Raw genomic sequence first — 21,580 nt, forward strand, 5'->3', positions numbered from 1 at the left:
GGTGAGTGTGGTGAGTGGTAGTGGTGTCTGGTGGGAGTGAACGTGAGTGGTTGAGTGGTGAGTGTGAGTGGTGTCTGGTGGGAGTGAACGTGAGTGGTCAGTGTTTCGTGGGAATAACTGAGTGTCTAGTGAGAGTGATTGTGAGTGGTCTGACGGCGCTCCTGCACGCTGCCTCGCACGCCCCCTGCACATCACGAGACGGGCATTTGTTAAAGTCCAGCGGTGAGTGCGTCTGGTGAGTCCCCGAGTGGAGAGTTGTGTTTATTGTGTTTAAGATGCCCTGGGCGAGTTGCAAGGCCGTAGCCATGGAGTCAACATTAGGGGGGACCAAATCTTATAGGGGGTCCCCCCCAGAAAAGAAATATCTTAATTTGAAAACGAATGTTCTGCCATTTCCTGCCTAAAATATAAAAAAATTATACTAACACATGGGATGGACTTTTTATTTATTTTTTACAATAATGTCTAATAGTGTATTGTATTACATTGCTCTGTTTTTTTTACCTTTTCTTGTTTCTGTGGGGGTCGCTAGCCCCCGAGATCCCTCCCTCGATAATGCTAACGGCCGGGCTAGCATCATCAATCGCCCCCCCGCTGCTAGGTTCCTCACCCGTGGCGTGGGAACCATCGCCCGAGGATTCCCCTCCCCCGCGGGTCCGCGTAGCCGGCATGGCTAATTACCGAGTAGTATTCTGCCCCTCCCTACTACGATACCTCCCTGTCCTAATCGCGCGCCTGCAACCCACACGGAGCGAACGTACGCACGCCCACACACACACACGCCGCTCCGCGCACTCCAGCTCAACTCGCGTTATGATCGCGCACCTGTATCGCACACGGGGTGGTCGCACGCACACACACGCAGCTCCCCACGCGACACACTGCTCAACAAGATCACGCGAGACCACGCTTCGCTATTAATGATTTATTATATGCTACCTGCGAATTGATGTTGAATCAGTGAGTCGACGAGGCTGGCCTATTCCACCCAAACCTGTACCTATTCCCTATTTATCGGCTTACGCTACCCTACTTCACCTCCCCACTCACTGTTTGGTGCCCGCGGTGGTTCGCTGCTCCCGGTGCTAACAGCGCACCTCGACACGTCGCACGGACGTCCGGGTCGCTGGCTGGAGCGGCTGCGGGTCCGCTGGCCTGGAGAGAACCGTCCGATTTCCCCTTTGCGCTTCCCATTTATCCTGATTCCCGGACCCCTACCCCCTTCCCACGCACCGTGCGCCTTCGCTATGCTAATTAATCCTTTGTCCGCGCGGCGTGAACCCCAAACAATGGCTCGCACCCCCCTCGCCCGGGCCAGGCAGCTCCGCGGTGCCTTTGTTCCGCTAATCAATGAGCGACCTGCACGGCGCAAATTCCAATCAATCCTTTTCTCACGCAGGCCCCCATCATCGAGGTTCATGCGGCGGTGTCCATCACAAAGGCCCGTCATGGGAAGCTGTGCATGGCTCCTCGCGCGCCTCCCCTCTCCCAATTATTTATACTAATAGCCTTATCCTTTAACTCCCCTAACAATGGTGCCTGCGCGCTCAAGCGTAATTATCCCAACCCTCCATGACTATGCGCAACAGGTCCTGCGGTCCCGCTATTCGTGCTGTCCCGTCCCTCCCCTGCTTGCCCCGTCGACCCGTGGGGGTGTGTGTGGGGGGAAAATGCACCTCAACCGCGGTGGCCGAATGCCCCATGCCGCGACCACACCATATTACGGCTGGTCGCAGCGCCGCGGCGCAACGTAGCACGGGGGAGGTCGTCCAATTCCCTGATCGCCGGAAACCGTGAGAGTTAACCCCGATAAGGGTTTCTCGGATAAAAACCGGTCGGCCAGGTGACCTCCCCTCGGAGCTCTATAGGGGGGGGGGAATGCGTGCGGGTGTGTTCGTGTGAGGTGAGGTGAGGGGGACGCGGGGTTGGCTCCGTTGCTTGGTGGTGGCGAAGTCGGGGGTTTGGGCGCCTGCCGAACGGCTTCGTGGCGGCGGCATCACATAGCCCCCCGAGGTGCCAGTCCCCGTCCCGGGTTGACTGGAGCACCTCGCTTGGGCCGCGCCCACGAGGAAACGTTGCGGGGTCCGGGGGATCCGTCCGGACCTGGTGGCTGGCCTCGGGGCGGGTGGTTCCGTCCTCTGTAGCTCCTGCGGCGGTCTCCTCCTCCACTCCAGCGGCTCTCCTCGTCCTCCGGCACCTGTGGGCTGGGGCACAAACTCAGCAGCGGAAGGGTTTAGTGGCCGTCGTCCGCGTCTTCTCCGGACTGGATCGGGGCGTCTCGGGGGCCCGGCAGGGCCCATGTAGTGTGCGAGGCCCCCCAACACGAGGGGTGCGGGTACTCCGGGATTTCGGGGCCTTCGGGTGACGGGGTCCTCTCTCGCCGGGGCCGCTTTCCACGGTTTTAAGCGGCGGACGTTGACCACCGTCTCTCGATCCCTCTCCCCGCCATAGATTAGTACCGTCCAGGGGGATATCTGCCGCACCACGGTCCAGGGTCCCCGCCAGTAGGTCGTCAGTTTCCCCACCTGCCCGGCCCCGACGCGAGGGGTGTGTAGCCACATCTTAGCACCTGTCAGGAATAAGGGGGGTTCCATGCGGGGTCGGGTGCCCTGTTCCTGCCGCCGATGCGCGGCTTCCCCTTGCGGGTATGCTCGGCCTCGGGCTTCTCGCAGGGTCTCCAACAGGTGTTCCACGGGGCGGCTTCCCTCCTCCGGCTGGGGGGAAGGGACGCCGAATAGCAGATCTGCGGGTAAACGAGACTCACGGCCGAACATCATTAAAAACGGGGTTTGTCCCGTCGACGTGTGTACGGTGGTGGCGTAGGCGAAAAGGGCGTAGGGGAGGTGTTCGTCCCAATCCCGTTGATTTGCGGCCGCCATACGTTTGAGTTTCCCCGCTAGGGTCTGATTCATGCGCTCCACCATACCGTTCGCTTGGGGGTGGTATGCTGTGGTTCGGTCCTTCTGGATTCCGAACTCTCGGCACAGTGCCTGGAACAACTCGGCCTCGAACTCGCTACCCTGGTCGGTGAGGACTCGTTCTGGGATCCCGTGCTTAAGTACGTAGTGTTCCACGAATGCCCGGGCCACCACCAAGGCCGTTTTATCAGGGATGGCCACTGCCACGGGGTAGCGGGTGAAATACTCTACTGCGACAAGGATATATCGGTTGCCTCGATGGGATCGCGGGAATGGCCCCTGTAGGTCAATCCCGACCAGCTGATTCGTGCGGCTGACGCGGAACGGCCTTAGGGGTACCTGGTATCGTGCCGGTTTCGGCCCGCACTGCTGACAGGCGCGGCAGCCCTGTACCCAGGCCGCCACGTCTTGTGCCAATTTGGGCCAGAGATACTGGCGACGCAGGGTCTCTCGAGTGCGTCGTTCCCCATCGTGGCCCCCGAGTGGGTGGTCATGCACCAGCCGAAGCAGCTGGGGTCGCACCTGGGCAGGAACACAGATGCACCCCGGCTGGCCGGCCTCGGTTAACTCCCGTACCACTCCGTTCTGCACACACAACCGGGCATACAAACCGCTCCAGGGTCCTGGTAGGGCGCTCTTTTCCTCCCGCAGTGCCGCCTCCACTGCCGCCAGATCGGGATCTCGCTGCTGGGTCTGTCTCAGCTGCTCGTCGTTCAGGCCCGGGAAGGCGCAGCCGACGTCCTCCTGGATCCGTCCGATCGGGTCCCGAGCCGCGGGTCCCGCGCTTGCCGTGCGGTCGACGGGATCCTTGGTGCCACCTGCGAGGGTCTCTGTGGCGCACACTGCACTCTCTCTCGCTGGGGGGGGGTCAGTGGCCGCGGCCGCTCGGGGGTCCGTTGCCTGCCGGCAGCGTCCCCCCGTGAAGCACGGGCAGGCCTCCTCCACCCTTGTCTCGGCGTCCACCGTGGGTCGCCTCGACAAGGCGTCCGCGTTTGCATGCGTCCGGCCAGCCCGATACTCGATTTGCAGGTTGTACTCCTGCAGCTGCGCCAACCACCGGGCCATCTGCCCCCGCGGCTCCTTGAATGTAAGAAGGAACTGCAGAGCATAATGGTCAGTGCGTACGCGACATTTCCTGCCGTACAAATACGGCCGGAACTGCTTACATGCGAAAATCACGGCGTACAACTCTTGGCGGGTCACGCAATAGTTAAGCTCGGCCCCACTCAAAGTCCGGCTGGCGTACGCGATGACTCGTTCCGTCCCATCCTGTACCTGTGACAACACCGCGCCCAGCCCGCTGCTGCAGGCGTCGGTGTCCAAAATAAAATCGGTGGTAAAATCGGGGAAAGCGAGGGTGGGGGCGTGGGTGAGGTGGTCTTTGAGAGTGGTGAAGGCCGTCTGGCAGGCCCCCGTCCACTGGTAGGGGTGCTTAGGGGAGGTGAGTTGGGTGAGGGGGCGTGCAATCTCGCTGAATCCCTTTACAAATCGACGATAATAGGTGGCGAGCCCCAAAAATGATCTGATCTCCGTCAGATTCCTTGGCCGTGGCCACTCCACTACGGCGCGTACCTTCTCCGGATCAGTGTGCACGCCTGCCTCGCTGACGCGATGCCCGAGGTACCCCACCTCGCGTTGTGCGATGTAACACTTACGTGGCTTGAGCTTGAGATGAGCCGCTCGCAATCGCTGGAACACCTCTCGTAGCCTGGACCAATGCTCAGACAAAGATCTACTGAACACTATCACATCGTCCAAGTAAATCAGGCACTGTTCCCATTGCAAGCCCCGCATCACCAACTCCATCAGCCGCTGGAACGTCGCAGGCGCATTGGTGAGTCCGAACGGGAGTACTCGAAACTCGAATAGTCCCATCGGGGTGGTGAATGCGGTTTTCGGCCGATCCTCCTCCGCCATCTCCACCTGCCAGTAACCGGACGCGAGATCGAGGGTGGAAAAATATCGCGCTCCGGCGAGGCTGTCGAAGGTGTCATCGATGCGGGGTATGGGGAAGGCATCGCCGAGCGTGACTGCATTTAGTTTACGGTAATCGACGCAGAACCGGGTTGACCCATCCTTTTTCGTTACTAGTACCACTGGGGCTGACCAGGGGCTCGCCGAGGGCTGAATTATGTTATCACGAAGCATGTCCCCAACTGCCTCTTTGATTTGGGCGCGTTCGGGTGCGCCCACTCGGTACGCAGGGAGTTTGATGGGTCGGGCTGCACCGGTGTCAATTTGGTGCTTAACAAGATCGGTCCGACCCACGTCCGAGTCGTGCTCACTGAATACGTCGGCATACTCCCGCAGTAACTCGCGCAGCCGATCGGCCTCTCCCTTAGGTAAATCCGCCCATGGTACATGTAACGCGTCGAGCAGGGGAATGACCTCGGCTCGGGGAGTCGGGCCGACTCGCCAGGCCAGGTCCTGGTCACCCTCAGGACGACCGGGGTCTTCAGCCCAGAGTGCGAACACCGAGTCGTTAGAGTGGCGTGCGTGCAGGGGGTGTACAGTGGCTATCGGGGTGCGCCGCCGCAGTATCGCTGGGGTACTGTGGGGGTTAAACATCCGCATAAACAATCGGCCCCCATCTGCGTTTACCAACGTGGCGGATCCCACAACCCCATACCGTTTTGCCAACTCCGGGTGAGGAGTTAGCATTACCTCCCCTGATGGTCGGAGCGCGGGGTCGGTGGGGGATGTTGCCACCGGCACCAGCATCTCGGTGAGCGGGCCGATGGTGACTGCCGTCGCCAGGATAGCGGCCACAGGTGCGAAGCGGGGGCGCGTCGGTTCTCGTCCCAGGAACGGTATCCGCTCGCCGTTGCTCTCCATGGTGGCGCATCGCTGGCGGGGTTGCACGTTGAGTCCCAACCGTTCTAGGAGGTCGGTACCTGCGATACACTCGTGACACAACGCACTCGACACGTAGAACTCCTGGGTGCACACCTGGCTGCCTATGCGGACCTCTAGGGTGGCTCTCCCTAGCAACCCCATTCCGGCTCCGCTCGCCGTGTGCAGCGCGCGGTCCGGGGCCTGCAGGTGACGCACGTCGACCCCGATCGCGCTGCAGTGCGCTGCGCTCACGAGCGAGGCCACCGCCCCCGTGTCCAGCAGAATTCGGGTACGCACTCCGTTTACCTCCCCTTCCACCAGCGACGTGGCCCCCGTGATCCCCGCCACCAGCTCCCGCAGCCAGTCGTCAGGAGTCACCGTTTCCGTTGGCATTGTTGCTGGAACCTGTGTGGAGATCACTCGCTTGCCATTATTCTCACAGCTTGTTTGTGTCGGGGCTACGTCGATTTGACCCCCCGGTGGTCCCCTCTCTAGGGGGGCCTTAGTGTTTGACCTTAGCTCTTGTCTAGCTCGGGCGACCTGCGGACAGTCCCTCCTGAGATGCCCTCGCCGATCGCACACATAACACGCCCGGGGAGGGGTGGCGGCTCTGTAGTGGGCTCTCTGCCCACTCCCTCCTCCCCCAGTGCGCTGCTGCTCATACTCTGCTTCTAGTCGGGCTATCCTTCCAGTTAGCCCTCCTACCGTGGAGTCTAGGTCCCCCATTTCGGATCGGATGGTCTCAACGGAGGATTGCAGTTTGGTCATATTCTCACCTACGTGGGTTACCCTCTCACCTACATGGGTTATCTTACCATCCATTTGGTCTACCCGGCCAGCAATATCTCCCATGCCGGTCTGTAGCCCCGCCACCCACCCCGGGGTTTTCTCGCTGGGTCTCTGGGGCTCCCTTGCCCCTCCCCTTACTGCGATGGCGAGCTCTTCCTCCTCGTCGGAGAGTAGGCTCGCCACGGCGCACTCTCGTCCCCTCCCTCGCGGCTGCGCGCGCTCACCTGAGAGTTTCTCGCATTTTCGCGCGCGCTCGACGAGGGTGTTAAAGGAGAGGCGTGCACCGTCTACATTTGGCTGCCACCACGGGGTGCGTGCCAAATATCGTTGGATTTTACCGGCGGCGAGGCCCTCAATTATTTTGGCCTCGTACTCTGGGTACGCGAGCTGGGTCAACATGCGTACATCCTCGGCGTAATCTCGCAGATCCTCGCCGGGTTGACGACGGCGTGCCTCTAAGGCCGCCTGCGCATCCTCCTCGTCATAGGCGCCGAAGCGCCGTTCGAGTTCGCACATTAATTTTTCCCACTGATTTTGTGCGCTTGCGGGCAAAGCTTCCACAAAGTCAGCTGCCCGCCCATCTAAATGTAACTCTAACTGCTGCAACGCCTCCTCATCTGACCACCCATTAACTTTTTTAACCCCTCTGATGCTGCGGGCAAACGATTTCCATGATGGAATTCCTTTGCCCGTAAATGTGCATTTGATTTTAATCTGGGTTGGGGGGCCTCTTTCTCTTGGGGGTGCGGGGGATCATCCCACTTCTGACACCAATATGTGGGGGTCGCTAGCCCCCGAGATCCCTCCCTCGATAATGCTAACGGCCGGGCTAGCATCATCAATCGCCCCCCCGCTGCTAGGTTCCTCACCCGTGGCGTGGGAACCATCGCCCGAGGATTCCCCTCCCCCGCGGGTCCGCGTAGCCGGCATGGCTAATTACCGAGTAGTATTCTGCCCCTCCCTACTACGATACCTCCCTGTCCTAATCGCGCGCCTGCAACCCACACGGAGCGAACGTACGCACGCCCACACACACACACGCCGCTCCGCGCACTCCAGCTCAACTCGCGTTATGATCGCGCACCTGTATCGCACACGGGGTGGTCGCACGCACACACACGCAGCTCCCCACGCGACACACTGCTCAACAAGATCACGCGAGACCACGCTTCGCTATTAATGATTTATTATATGCTACCTGCGAATTGATGTTGAATCAGTGAGTCGACGAGGCTGGCCTATTCCACCCAAACCTGTACCTATTCCCTATTTATCGGCTTACGCTACCCTACTTCACCTCCCCACTCACTGTTTGGTGCCCGCGGTGGTTCGCTGCTCCCGGTGCTAACAGCGCACCTCGACACGTCGCACGGACGTCCGGGTCGCTGGCTGGAGCGGCTGCGGGTCCGCTGGCCTGGAGAGAACCGTCCGATTTCCCCTTTGCGCTTCCCATTTATCCTGATTCCCGGACCCCTACCCCCTTCCCACGCACCGTGCGCCTTCGCTATGCTAATTAATCCTTTGTCCGCGCGGCGTGAACCCCAAACAATGGCTCGCACCCCCCTCGCCCGGGCCAGGCAGCTCCGCGGTGCCTTTGTTCCGCTAATCAATGAGCGACCTGCACGGCGCAAATTCCAATCAATCCTTTTCTCACGCAGGCCCCCATCATCGAGGTTCATGCGGCGGTGTCCATCACAAAGGCCCGTCATGGGAAGCTGTGCATGGCTCCTCGCGCGCCTCCCCTCTCCCAATTATTTATACTAATAGCCTTATCCTTTAACTCCCCTAACAATGGTGCCTGCGCGCTCAAGCGTAATTATCCCAACCCTCCATGACTATGCGCAACAGCTCCTGCGGTCCCGCTATTCGTGCTGTCCCGTCCCTCCCCTGCTTGCCCCGTCGACCCGTGGGGGTGTGTGTGGGGGGAAAATGCACCTCAACCGCGGTGGCCGAATGCCCCATGCCGCGACCACACCATATTACGGCTGGTCGCAGCGCCGCGGCGCAACGTAGCACGGGGGAGGTCGTCCAATTCCCTGATCGCCGGAAACCGTGAGAGTTAACCCCGATAAGGGTTTCTCGGATAAAAACCGGTCGGCCAGGTGACCTCCCCTCGGAGCTCTATAGGGGGGGGGGAATGCGTGCGGGTGTGTTCGTGTGAGGTGAGGTGAGGGGGACGCGGGGTTGGCTCCGTTGCTTGGTGGTGGCGAAGTCGGGGGTTTGGGCGCCTGCCGAACGGCTTCGTGGCGGCGGCATCACATTTCATTGTATGTAATGGCAGAGATTAGGGATTAATAAAGTACAACCATAACCACAATCATATGAACAGAAATCGATTTTATAGCAATATATTGGGGGGGGGGGGGACACATTTTGACCATATTTGAATATATTGGTGGGGATGTGTCCCCCCTCTATATTACAATTACGGCCTTGGCGAGTTGTATGAGCCATGAGGGTTGGGTGGGTGAGTGTAGGGTGATGATGTCTGGTGAATGTTCAGCGGCTATGACCGGTGAGTCGAGTGAGAAGCCTGCCCAGGAAACATTAAAACGTCGGGCCAACATCCACCGTTCAGTGTCCGGTGAAGACAACGGGGTGTCTTGTCATCCCCGTTCGTTCGGAACGGGCTGCCCTCTCTCGATATACAACTTTGTTACGCATGCTCAGAGCAATAGTTAACCAGCAAGGAATCAAGTCGTTGCGGTAACCACACGTGCTTTTGTGGTGAACATGCACAAAGTGCAGTGCGTCTTTAATGCAGTGACTCGATTCCTTGCAAAAATTGTTGAGGTTTGGTGTTTGAACATCAGAACACAACTCCTGTTTTGTTGCCAGAAAGGGTTAAACTTTTTTTTCATACTTTCATACTGGCAAAAAGGTTCCGTGTTAATAGTTAACCCAAACACACGGAACACCACCAACCAGCACAACCAGCACCACCAACACCTGGTGCACTTGCCCCTACAGTCTGTTAAGGCTACACGGGGGATCTTTGTATGTATGTGTGTGATGTATGTATGTGTGTTATATATGTGTATGATTGATGTATGTGATGTGTGTGTGATTGATGTATGTGATGTATGTGTGATGTATGTGATGTATGTATGTGTGATGTATGTGATGTATGTGTGTGTGATGTATGTGTGTGTGTGATGTAAGTATGTGATGTATGTATGATTTATGTGTGTGTGTGATGTATGTGATGTATGTGCGTGTGATGTATGTGTGATTTTTGGCGTGAATATAAATGTGTCGTTAAACCCACCACCACCCGACACAGCCAATTAGTAAATCTTAACTTAAAGCTTTCGTGACTGCAGGAATTCATATTCTTTGGGTCTTTCGGTAAAGTCACGTAGTTAGGTTGAAAGAAAATAACAAAAAAACTACGACGTGTCGATCGCAACACAAGCGGTCGTCATCAGGAAAAAAGGGGGGGGGGCTCCTGGACAAATTGCAACATGAAAAAAAAATCCACATTCCGTACCTCCTATGCAGAACACAAGAGAATCACTCTGTAAGGATGTGATTTCAGATGAACCATCTCTGCACGTGTCATGTTCTCTACGTGCAGTAGCGCGTTTAACCAGCAGATGGCGCTCCACCCATTGCAATCACGGTGTGTGGCCCACAAACGTTGTATTGGTCGAAATATTGGTCGAAATATAGCTGTCCCACATACAATGTTGAACTTCTTTCGCACCGTACGTAGCCAACCATGCAAATCGGAGGTGGGCGGGGGGGAGGAAGGACAACAAACTAAACAAAAAGCAATTCGAAATAAACGAGTTTTCAATCCGGACGATCTAAAAGTACATAGCTCCAGTGAATGAAGAACGTTCCAGACGGCCGCAGAAGTTCATCTGAAAGCGCGCAACACGGTGTTCGTCTTGTGTTCGTTGGCCGGCCAGAAGCCGCTGCTGCAAAGACGACCGAAATTTGCGTGATTCATGGTTTATGCTCCTTGACCAGATCAGCCAAGGTCTCGTGGTGGTTCATTGGTGGCAAGCACGTTGTGTGTAAGCTGTAATCATGGTGAAGTATGGTCAAACTAAGCCCCATTGGGAGGGAGGAGGCCTTGGAAGAACGGATGGAGAGAGAGCTGAAACATTCCGTGTTACATCATCACGGGGCGAGGCTGTTGAAACGATGGGGGCGAATTTCCTGCTCCCCCCCCCCCCCAACTCCACCACCTCTTGTCCACCCCAGCGGTATAAATGTGGGGTAAAGTGTGGGCATGATTCCACCTCTGCCGAGATGTCTGGCCAGCGAGGAAGAGTCAGCCACAATAGCCTCTAGCATTCCAGAAAGGAACTCTCGTCGGCCCTTCTGCCAGCATAGCAGTAGTCTGGGCAAGCTGCTGCACGGCTGCACCTTTACCTACTTTACCTAGTGTGTATTATACGAGCACCGTAATATCCGGATTATAAGACGTGACCCCCACCCCTCCACTCAGCCCTGGAGGTGCGTCTTATACTGGTAGGAACGAAGTGAACCAGCCTACAATAGATTATATCGTCCGTCCGTCCATGTAGCAACATCGCCCCCTACTGCAAACACTTGGCAGGACCCTACAAAAACCTTTAGACTCAGTGACGCTTTCCTGGCTAAACAAGTGTAACATTCCCTTATAATTCCCTGACATAGCTTTTAATTAAAACATTTAAATTAAAAATTAACTCACAGCGGCCGAAAGCCTACAGCTAGGCCTAAAGCCTAGAACTAGGCCTCAAACTCTCCCTTCGTATCGTACCCCCACGTGTGTGAAAGGGAGTTAATGTTTAACAATGTTACATTCCCTGATGTTTTTTTTTAAATAGAAACATTTACATTTAAAGCTTTTACATTAATAATTAAAACATTTAAATAAAAAATTAACTCACAGCGGCCTAAAGCCTACAGCTAGGCCTAAAGCCTAGAACTAGGCCTCAAACTCTCCCTTCGTATCATCCGATTAGGTGTAGCAACATCGCCCCCTACTGCAAACACTTACACTCAGTGAGGCTTTCCTGGCTAAACAAGTGTAATAATACATTGTGTTTATATTCTTTGGTTATTCGTTCCTATCAGCCCACCCCGCAGGGACCTGTTAATTCGCAAGGTGAGGTTTTTTTCTTTATTGACACCGGACACAGATTTGGAGTGAGTCTTACTTTGCGGAGCCTCTTATAATTCCGGAGCAATCGGTGAGTTAGGGGCCGTCCATAAATGACGTCACGCACCTAGGTGGGGGGGGGGGGGTCAGACATATGTGACGATGTTTGACGAGGTTGAGAAATGTGACGTCACATAAAAATGTGCAACTTTAAATAAATATAGACAACACGTTCTACTTAGTTAAATCGACTTTTTAATAAATGTTTTCTCCTACAACAGTGCAGCGCCACATTAAATACGCACTACAATGACAATAGTTTAAAGCGATTTGAAGCATGTTTTATTTTTTTGGGGGGTGGGGCAGAGCTTTGTGACGTCATATTTGAGGGGGGGGGGGTCTGACTTTTTGTGACGCCGTGTGACTCGATGTTCTTTGGCAAACATCAACGAATGCCGGCATTGACTTTTGAACGTACTCGACGTGATGTCTCTCCCTCCAGGTTCTGCGAAATCCCCAGTTCGACTCGAGAAGAGAAAGACGATCGAGATGGCGAACGAGGCCAATCCATGTCCGTGCGAGCTGGGAGACGTGATGCCCTACATTGGGCATGGCAGGGAGGTGCGTGCGGGACACGTGGACTCTTACCTGAGTGCGGCTCAGCCCGGTGCCCATGGGGATCAGCCCTCGGATCGGGGTCTCATCATCATCCAGGACATCTATGGGTGGAGGCTGCCCAACACTCGCTTCATCGCGGACTGGCTGGCCGGAGAAGGATTCACGTATGTCATTACATTCCCATGGACCAGAGAGGAAAATTACCCCTAAAGTCTGTGCTCATTTAACGGAGAAGTGGCACAGCTGGACCAAGTCTCTCTGTCATGAAGCCCTCTCTCTCTCTCGTCGTGGCTAGCAGAGCTCGGCTTTGGCATTTAGTATCTGAACATATTGCTGCCATTCGCAAGACGAGAATGGTTTATTCCCATGTTACTGCTGTTGGTGTTCTAATATCGTCGTGTAATGTACAGAACAAAGTAGTTTATATATATATATTTGGTGCCCAGACACATGCAGAACAACAGATGGCCGTCGTATTACGACTCATAGTTAAGGGGCCTTTATATTGACACCTGGTCCAACTGCTGGTGAGCGTGGATGAGATTGCATATGTGCCGGAACCAATCCAGAGTTTGCTTGTGTTGAACAAGTGCATCTTAAAATATGTATGGCCAAAAGGCCGTGTAGCTGATGGGATGTGTGAAAAAAAAAACTTTTATTTTTATGTGGAGGGACAGCGATGTATATGGAGGTGTGTGTTGTTTGCTTGCTTACTTTGTTCAGAGGCGAGGTTAATCCAGGTAGGAACAACAGTTCCACACTGCCCACCAGGGATTACTTGTCTGTCTGTCGTGCATGGCCACGCCCCACCAGAGCCCTCCCATTGGCTCGGGGCGCCGACCAATGGGAGCGGTGGGTTGGGGTTGGTAGAGGGGGGGGGTTAGTGGTGGGGGGGGGGGGGTTAGTGGTGGGGGGGGGGGCACCGCCAATGAGGAGACGGGCGATGTTTCATTCACAGAATGGAACTGGGGGAGGGTGGCTCATTCATAAGATGGAAGCCTTGAAAAGAAAAAAGCGGATCTTTTTGCCTCGTGTTTCTTTCAACATTCCCAACCTTAAGGTGATTTAGTTGGGGGTGGGAGGGGTGGGGCTGGGTGGAGAGGGGAGGGTGGGGAGGGGCTGGGTGGGGAGGGGCTGAGTGGGGAGGGGAGGGTGGGGAGAGGCTGGGTGGGGAGAGGCTGGGTGGGGAGGGTGGGGAGGGTGGGGCTGGGTGGGGAGGGGTTGGTCACCCCGTGGTGCCCTTATAAAACTCAACGTTTAACCTACACACTACACTATACACTACACTTATACAGGTAGGAACAACAGCTTCCCCACTACCCACCAGGGATTATTTGTCTGTCGTGCACGAATGCGCTGTCCAACCAAGTTCCTACCTGCCCACTCCGAAGGAATGTGTTTTCTGATGAAAAGTAAGCCATCCCAAGTACTTGAGGCAGCATTTCCTTTGTGAATATTGCACAATGTTACAGCATTCAGCATTGCACGTAGATTAAACATATTCTAGATTAACAATAAAAAATTACGTGCATGAGAATACGAAACTACTGGACAGTACTTGAATTATATTTCAGGGAAATTCCAGCTTAAAATGTATGGCCATTTACAATAAAGAATAAACCACCGTTAATAACACTGGTCAACACACTTTTTCTGGCATAAGGTATTCCAACGGTTTTAACGTAATTTAGGGGTGCTGATTCCAAATCTGGCATCAGTTTGTGTCTATCACATCAGGTTTTTGAGATATCAAATATTGCATTTTCAATAAAAACTGCAGAAGAAAAATATTAAATAAATGTGGATATCTACATAAAATTATATTATAAACACACTATCCTAAAAATACAGCACCATATTTTAACATTAAAGCAGTCACTGACTCGCAACAACTTGCAATCATAAGTGACAGAGTTAATTTCGGGTAAAATCAATGAAAATGGGGTATGCCGATAGCATACAAATGAGATGTGATAGAGCAAATCTGAGATCAGATTTTGAATCAGCACCCTGAAATTAGTTTAAAATAGCTGCAAAAGTCCAGGCCAGAAAAAAAATGTTTTTTTTGTTGACCAGTGTAATTCATGCACTACGGGGTGGTCAGCCAAGTTATGAGAATCGTTCCGGAGAACGTCCACCGAGGAGATTTCGCTATGCAATCAGCTCTTGTGCAGTCAGGCGCTATGTGGATTACCACTTCGCAGGATCGCCAGAGACGTTACCGGCTTGAGGAGGCCTTCACCCAGCCGTGGATTGATCATGGTTCATACGCACATGATTAAATCGGTGTGTAATGCATGTTGTACATTGATTACGCAATATCTCAATACTTATGTTGAGTGATGTTTTTTTGTATGGCTATTGGACATTGTCAGCAGAACCTTACCAGGAATTTAATTAAAATACAATGCAGTTGTTCATACAGAATTGGACGTGATTAAGTTATGTTTACTTTAGTTAGTCCTAAACGATGGAACTGTTTGTCTCTTCATATGGAGAAATACAGCTTTCTCGTTATGGCATGTTCACTTGGCAGCAGATATTTCCCCTATCCCTAACGTCATCAATGTAAATGTTTTAACTTAATGTTAATTGAACAGTGAGCATTCATCAAATCGGTGGGTGGTTGAATTACTCTCGTTAGGGCATGTTTACTTGGCAGCAGATATTTCCCCCACCCCTGAACAAGTTGGCTCAGCAGCTGGAACAGGTATTTTTTTAATTGATAGCTGTCAATGCATGGGCCATTAACCGCGGGTCGTACGAACGTTGCCGTCTGGCGCGTGGCACGTGACCTGGTAGGTGCATCGTCCCAGACTTTTTCCTGGGGAAGGAGCCTTGGGGCCCCAGCCATGACTGGAGCACCTTTCAGGAGTGGCGAAAGGACAAGCAGCCCACCAACATCGCCAAGTAAGAAGACATTTCGTTATTATTGTTGTTAAATGGGTTTCTACTCATGTGTTTGGGCCTTTGTTGCGTTTCAAATTGCCGCCGCTTCAAATGTCATTCGCAGTTCCACAATTTCGGAGGTACGTGTCAGACACTTTACAGGTGTGGGTAATCATAGCGTAAAAAATGAAGTGACCTTTTCTTACCGGAGCATAGTATGTCAACCAACTAGGACTGTACCTCAAATATGCAGTTAATAATTTGTCCTCCATTCTTTATGGGGGAGAAATGTTCACACAATATCATCATGTTAGATGGGCTTGGTTGAACTGACTTTTTCATCCTTGCTGAGATGGGAATGGTGCATTGTTTAGCCCCATTCCTTCCCCCCCTATTGTCTGATAGGTGTACTGAGGTTGCAATTCCTCCCTCCTCCGATCTCTACCACCCCACCTCCTGTCTCCCCCTGTCTATTGCGCAGCCCTTTCCCCCACCCACTCACTCTGGAGCCCTTATAAGCAGCTACATTTGGAGGCTTGCCCCCTCTTTTCTCTCCACCTGAAGCAGACCGCTTGTGTTGCGATCGAAACGTTGTGGGTTTTTTGCTTAAAAATTTTGTTTTCTATCTACGTGACTTTACCGAAAGAACCAAGAATATGGTGCATTCAGTTTAGAATGTGTCAAACCATTCACTATTTCCATAAACCATATATTTGAGAAAAAAGGATGTATTACTTTCAAAATTATACCTCATATGAACTATGCAAATCTGAAATGTGAACTCTGCAGTTGCTTAAAGTGTCTGCCCTTTGGTAAACTTGATGAACACTTTGAGTAGTTGTGTAATAAAACGTCCCTACGTTGAACACCGGCTGATTTATATATTTATTTAGCTCCCGTTAAATGCAAGGTTTAATGATTGTTTACACTCATATCTAAAGCAGAGGGTGCTAACTTCACACATGTAAAAACATTTACTTAATGTTAATTTAATAATTACCATTCATCAAATCGGTGGGTGGTTGAATCGTTACACCCTTCCTATGTATTTTGAAGGCTTTGCGCGACAAACGTTTGTCTAACCGTATACATGTGGGAATGTCTTATTATGCACCAGTGTGAATTCCTTTATATTGTGTATTCACACCCACACAACAATGACACCTATAAGTGTCTGTAGCTGCTGCCCTGTACCAAACACAAGTTGTGTGTGTGGACTGTACGTACTTATACTAGGGAGATCGATGCCACGATGGATTACCTGAAGATGGAGTGTGGGGTGCAGCGGATTGGGGTCTTGGGTTTCTGCTGGGGAGGCCTGGCCGTCCACCACCTGCTGCTCACAAACTCCGAGCTGCGAGCCGGTGTGGCTTGCTACGGTAAAAATCTCCAAATGCAGAAGCCGAATAAGCCAATAATACAATTCACGTTGATTGTATTCATAATACTAATTTTCAGCGGATGGATTTGAGGATGTCATCTTGATGGCAGGTGCAATTTATTTTCTGGCTACGCCTGCATGCTTCAGGTATCATTCGAGAGGAGGAGCACCGGTATGCACTCAAGAATCCCGTCTTATACATCTTTGGAGAAAATGACACGTTCATTCCACTGGACATGGTAAAGCACACATCTATAGTGTTCAACCTTGCAGCTTAGAATGTGCGATAACACGTGGTGCAATTACATTCCCTCTGCTTTGTGTTTTTTCAATATCTGAATGTTCTGGAGATTTAACGTTCGGCATCGTACAACGGAAACTGCGTGTGCGTGTTCCCGTCGTGCCACGCGGCCCTTAGGTGCACTCGCTGGAGAAACGCCTTGCGGCTGAGTGCCAGGTGGACGTGCAGGTGAAGGTGTTTCCCGGACAGACGCACGGCTTCGTGCACCGCAAGCACGAGGACATCAGCCCGGCCGACGAGCAGCACATTAAGGAAGCACGTGCCGATCTGCTCGCCTGGCTCAACAAATACGTGTGATGGCACTTACCGAGCCAGTGGTAGCACGATTTAGCCACCAGTTGCCAAATGAGTCTCCCCGTGCTTTGTATAAGGAAATGGGGTCACTTTGTACAATTAATTAACAGCACTGCTAACATTTTGATTTCACTAAAAAGTGTCATTCCTTTCACATCAGCGTGGCCTTGTAGTTCCAGAAATAAATTTTCTTACCTAAGCAAACAAGAAAACGCCCTATATCTTAAATGGCCAGCCTTTAATGTCTGCAATAGCTACAGGGAGATTCCTTGTTGAATCTGCACGAGTAAATTTTTCACTCGTTAGCAGTGTAAAAATTAGACAGGCAATAATGATTGTACTGAATGCACTTCGTAGTAAGGCAAGAATCTTATATAATCGATAATACTTTGAGCCAACCAGTCTGGTGTATCCAAACAGAAATACACGGATAATTATGGGTTCATTTTATAGCAGAATAAACATTAATTTAACATGCTGCACTAATTGGTTCATTTGAATTGTTTTGCAACACAATACCTATATGCTATTCAATTAAACTATAAAGTGGGATCAGAAGTTATTGTACGTGTTGATATTCAGTGTAAAGAAAACCTGGCTTTAATTTAAAAAAAAACGCGTTGAGAATTCCTGATTTAGAGTGCTCGCGAAAGCTTTATTTTATGGCAAAATACAGTGCAAGGCAAGAGGCAGAGACTTGCAGAATACGTTTAAGACTCGTGACTAAAGTCCCACCTTGTAAAAAAATGGATTATCCCACAGCATATTGAGAATACAGGGTTCACACTATCGTGTGTGGGGAGTATATTCTTAGGTTTTTTTTTCGGTAAAGTCACGTAGGTAAAAAATTTAAATTAATAAAAGTTAAATAAAATAAAAAATCACGTTTCGGAGGCAACACAAGCTTCCGTCTTCAGGTGGAACTGTCACAGCCACGACAGCTGTATCAAGTAAATTAGAGATTGATACAGCTGTGTGTTGCCTCCGAAACGTGATTTTTTATTTTATTTTACTTTTATTAATTTAAATTTAAATTTTTTACCTACGTGACTTTACCGAAAAAACCTAAGAATATGAATCCTTGCAGTCACGAAAGCTTCAAATCTAGAATGTGGGGAGTATATTGTGGAGTAATCCATGTTATACAGTGTATATGGGTTCATTAGTATTGTGCTGCCCAAAGATTCACCTTGGAAGGGTATTTGCTGCATCGAAACTACCACTACTTCCATGGCTGCGAGGCCAAATCGAAGGCAGTTGATAACATGGCTTTCACAGTGCAACTCCAATGACATTTTCAACCGGACATCCGTGAAAAAGAGTGACAAAGCTAATCAGATTCCTCCAGTCGAAATAAAGTCTGATATTTTCCCAAACTGCAGAAGATGTAATGGACTCCTTTGAAGATGTTTAATTTTGCCATGATTAGGATTGCCACATGTCCTGCTCTGTTTGAAGCATCTGTCCTGGGAAATCCGGCAGTCTTCCCGTGAAAATGAAAGGCCCGGTTTTTGTAAGTTGCGAAATAATACCACTGCTCAAGACAATGCATTTGCATGTTTTCCCTCCCTTGGAGAATCATAATATATTCTTCCCACACGTCCCACATTTTTTCTGCATCTCAAGAGGTGTCAATCCCAGTCACGATGCAGGCACACAAACTAGCCTGTTGCCGTGAAAGGTATCGGGATATAAAATGTTTTATACAAAGGCAAACAGCAAAGGCGACCACCAGCTCATCGTTTACTCAGAACATTCATATTAATCATGTTTATCATAATGCGCCAGGTCAACATTAAAACATTGCCTAACATTGTTGAATTATATATTTTAACGCAATCAACTCCATGCTTCAATTTCTGTAAAAGCATCTGCATGAACACTGTTAAAAGATAAAAAAAGTCTGAAACTATGTAACCGAAGTAAAATATTTTCTCCTCCAAAGGCAACTGAAGGAATAATAATTGTTATACAGCATAGCTAACAGCTCAGTGCAAAAAAACCATACCACATGGTACGTTTCTGTCATGAGACAGACATGAAATTACTTGACAGTCCTGCTGACAACATTCGTTCATGATTGTATATATATAAAAGACCATTAATAAACAGATCCGCTAGTTCTGTTAAACTATTTTTCTGCCTCAATTGTATCTTAATTGAATAATTCACTGCCGATTTGACCAAACTTTGGCAGTGTGACTAGCATGGTTCCAGAACAAAACATTATCAGGCTTACAACTGACAAGATGCGATATTGTGTTTGCAGAAAATACACACTTGTTCATGTGTGTGATACTTAATTGCTTTGAACAGCTTGCATATTAATACACAGTACAAACCCGGATATGCCAAGGATTTCTTGCATTTTCCATTGTACAAACACGGGAGTAAAATATGCCTCATTTTATTTTCTTTGAACACATTTTCCAGGGAATTTCCTCGATACAAGTTTAATTGGAAAGTGACTGAATTATGTAAATTATTGCACTTCTTTGCATGATAGTTAGAATTGCAACCCACACGAACGATGTGCATTTACCCCATCCTTTTAGAGCGCCAAATGACTTGTTTCAATGGCCGTATTAATCGATTTGTATTCATTGTAGACATGATTGCATATGATATATGCTATAACAGTAGAAATACAGTGGAGGCCAGCCATAAAGTGGCCAGAAACAACAAATCTTAACTCAATTGCACACACACCATGCACATTAAAGAGTACATCCATTAGTGCACACACAGATTGCCTTGCTGGACTGGTGTCCTGACCTTAAGATTAAAATATAAAAGCCGTATGTGAATAAATAATTAAATTAATGTGCACGATAACTCATGCCTTGAACAAAGCAGTATTTGACAAATGCACACAACACGTACATATATAAAATTAGTGTAAATATAGAGAACTGAACACCAAAGGTAAATTAAATATATGTATACATTTTTTAATAAAATAATCCATATAAACAATTTATAATGCATGGCCTAGTTCTGCAAATTCTATTCATGTCTTGAACTTGCCAAACAATAGATTCTAAGATGCAAATCACTCCAGTCCATTTTACATTTTTCTCCAAATATATACCCCGAGGGGGATTTCAGGGTTTCAACTCCTAACTACCCCTGCAAGAAGATGGAAGCTAGATAATACCTCAAGCATGTTTATGTACAGATCACATCATGGCAGCACCAGCGAGAGAACTAAGCAACTACTTTTGGGCGAATATGGGGTGCTCGGGTACAAGGGGTCCTATGACCAAACCACTTTTATACTCCGATGTGTCCAGAGCATTTTCATTTAGTGACCTTGAAACACATGCATAAAGTGCAAAGAGCCTTTTATATATGTAGGCATATACGGTAACCATTTGCATACAACCGTGAACATGGAAGCCAACCTGTTATTGTTTTGACAGCTTTGGTCTCTTTGTGACTTGCAGAACAGTATTTGAAGATGACACCATAAGGCTCTCACTGCTGCTGGGTGCCTTCATTGGGTACCCTGGCAGAAACACATCGACAAGATCACACAAGATTATATGTCACGTAACACAAGAAAACAAACGTTTGCCAATACACTGCCGGATGAAGGCCTCCCCACATAGAGTTGGTCATGGGTGTTGTTTAACCATACTTCACCATGCTGGTCAGTGGAATTTAGTGATGGGGGTGCCTAGGACCAGTTCAGATATCATTCACCACCTCACAAGCAATGGCTGGGAATCAGTCAGGTTGCTGGGTTCATCGTGCAATGTGCTTACCACCCCAATATAAGTTAACCACTTTCATATCTGTTGTTGTTTTCGGCAAACAAAAGCCTTTCAAATATTCTCCCCTCATATTTGGCATGTTACGACGATGATTTAAGAGACACCGGCCAGCAACAACTGGCTGACATTGATATCAAGAGTGAAACCCAAAAATATGACTGTGACCAATTAAAGGCTGAGAAGCCACAGATGGTTGTTGTTGCCAAATTCGTAGTGGCCTAGATTGAACCCTCATCCCAACGCACCACTTTGCACGGAAACATTATCAACGAAACTTATACGATTCTGTTTTTTTACCAATTGATGATGCTACGTAAAATATCAGTGCTGTTTATAAAGCTGAAGTTATTGGCAAAATAATATGTTTTTGACCCTTTTTTCTGGCAACAAAACTGAAACCTTTTTACAAGGAATCATGTTCACATTAACCACAATACCTGCAGTCAGAATGCAAACAAAAAACACTCTGATAATGTATGCATTGTCCTTGAAATGTATTGATCCACACCAGAGACAGCTTTCTTTAGAGCCGAGTCTCATATGGTGTTCGACCAGATGACGCCAAAAGGCGCTTTTTTTTCTGTTTACAGAAAAAAGTGTAAAAATCCTATTATTATATTTTTCTACTGGCAAAGGAGGATGATGTTATTGGAAAAACTTTACTGCATTCAACTTTATTGC

At 50.1% G+C, this 21,580-nt stretch overlaps 2 protein-coding genes across 7 annotated transcripts in view; one reads left to right on the top strand and one right to left on the bottom strand.

The window, feature by feature from the left end:
- On the top strand, positions 1-21,144 carry LOC144934461 (carboxymethylenebutenolidase homolog). 3 transcript variants are annotated; one of them, XM_078860231.1, is made up of 7 exons: positions 1-235; positions 12,143-12,422; positions 15,061-15,168; positions 16,384-16,526; positions 16,676-16,767; positions 16,947-17,084; positions 20,570-21,144. In XM_078860231.1, the coding sequence occupies exons 2-7, from the start codon at positions 12,190-12,192 to the stop codon at positions 20,579-20,581; spliced, it is 726 nt and encodes a 241-aa protein (XP_078716357.1). In that variant the 5' UTR covers positions 1-235; positions 12,143-12,189; the 3' UTR covers positions 20,582-21,144. The 3 variants fall into 3 exon arrangements, with proteins under 3 accessions (XP_078716357.1, XP_078716355.1, XP_078716356.1); XM_078860229.1 differs by lacking the exon at positions 20,570-21,144 and having other exon boundaries at positions 16,947-18,011; XM_078860230.1 differs by lacking the exon at positions 20,570-21,144 and having other exon boundaries at positions 1-222; positions 16,947-18,011.
- Positions 18,853-21,580, bottom strand: part of LOC144934460 (transmembrane protein 245-like) — a 19,242-nt gene continuing 16,514 nt past the window's right edge. For all 4 annotated transcript variants that reach the window (XM_078860225.1, XM_078860226.1, XM_078860228.1 and 1 more), the window contains one exon: positions 18,853-20,631. In XM_078860225.1, coding sequence (XP_078716351.1) covers positions 20,601-20,631 — 31 coding nt within the window. In that variant the 3' untranslated portion in view covers positions 18,853-20,600. The remainder of the gene's footprint in view (positions 20,632-21,580) is intronic.

Source organism: Lampetra fluviatilis, chromosome 10 (genome assembly GCF_964198595.1).
Source record: "Lampetra fluviatilis chromosome 10, kcLamFluv1.1, whole genome shotgun sequence".
Lineage (NCBI taxonomy): Eukaryota > Metazoa > Chordata > Hyperoartia > Petromyzontiformes > Petromyzontidae > Lampetra > Lampetra fluviatilis.

Bases quoted from the DNA above. Each gene is read 5' to 3' on its own strand.
- LOC144934461 (XM_078860229.1), top strand. From the start codon at position 12,190: ATGGCGAACGAGGCCAATCCATGTCCGTGCGAGCTGGGAGACGTGATG. The intron at 12,423-15,060 runs GTATGTCATTAC...GTGACCTGGTAG, and splicing joins CTGGCCGGAGAAGGATTCAC to GTGCATCGTCCCAGACTTTT. The intron at 16,768-16,946 runs GTAAAGCACACA...CGCGGCCCTTAG, and splicing joins CGTTCATTCCACTGGACATG to GTGCACTCGCTGGAGAAACG.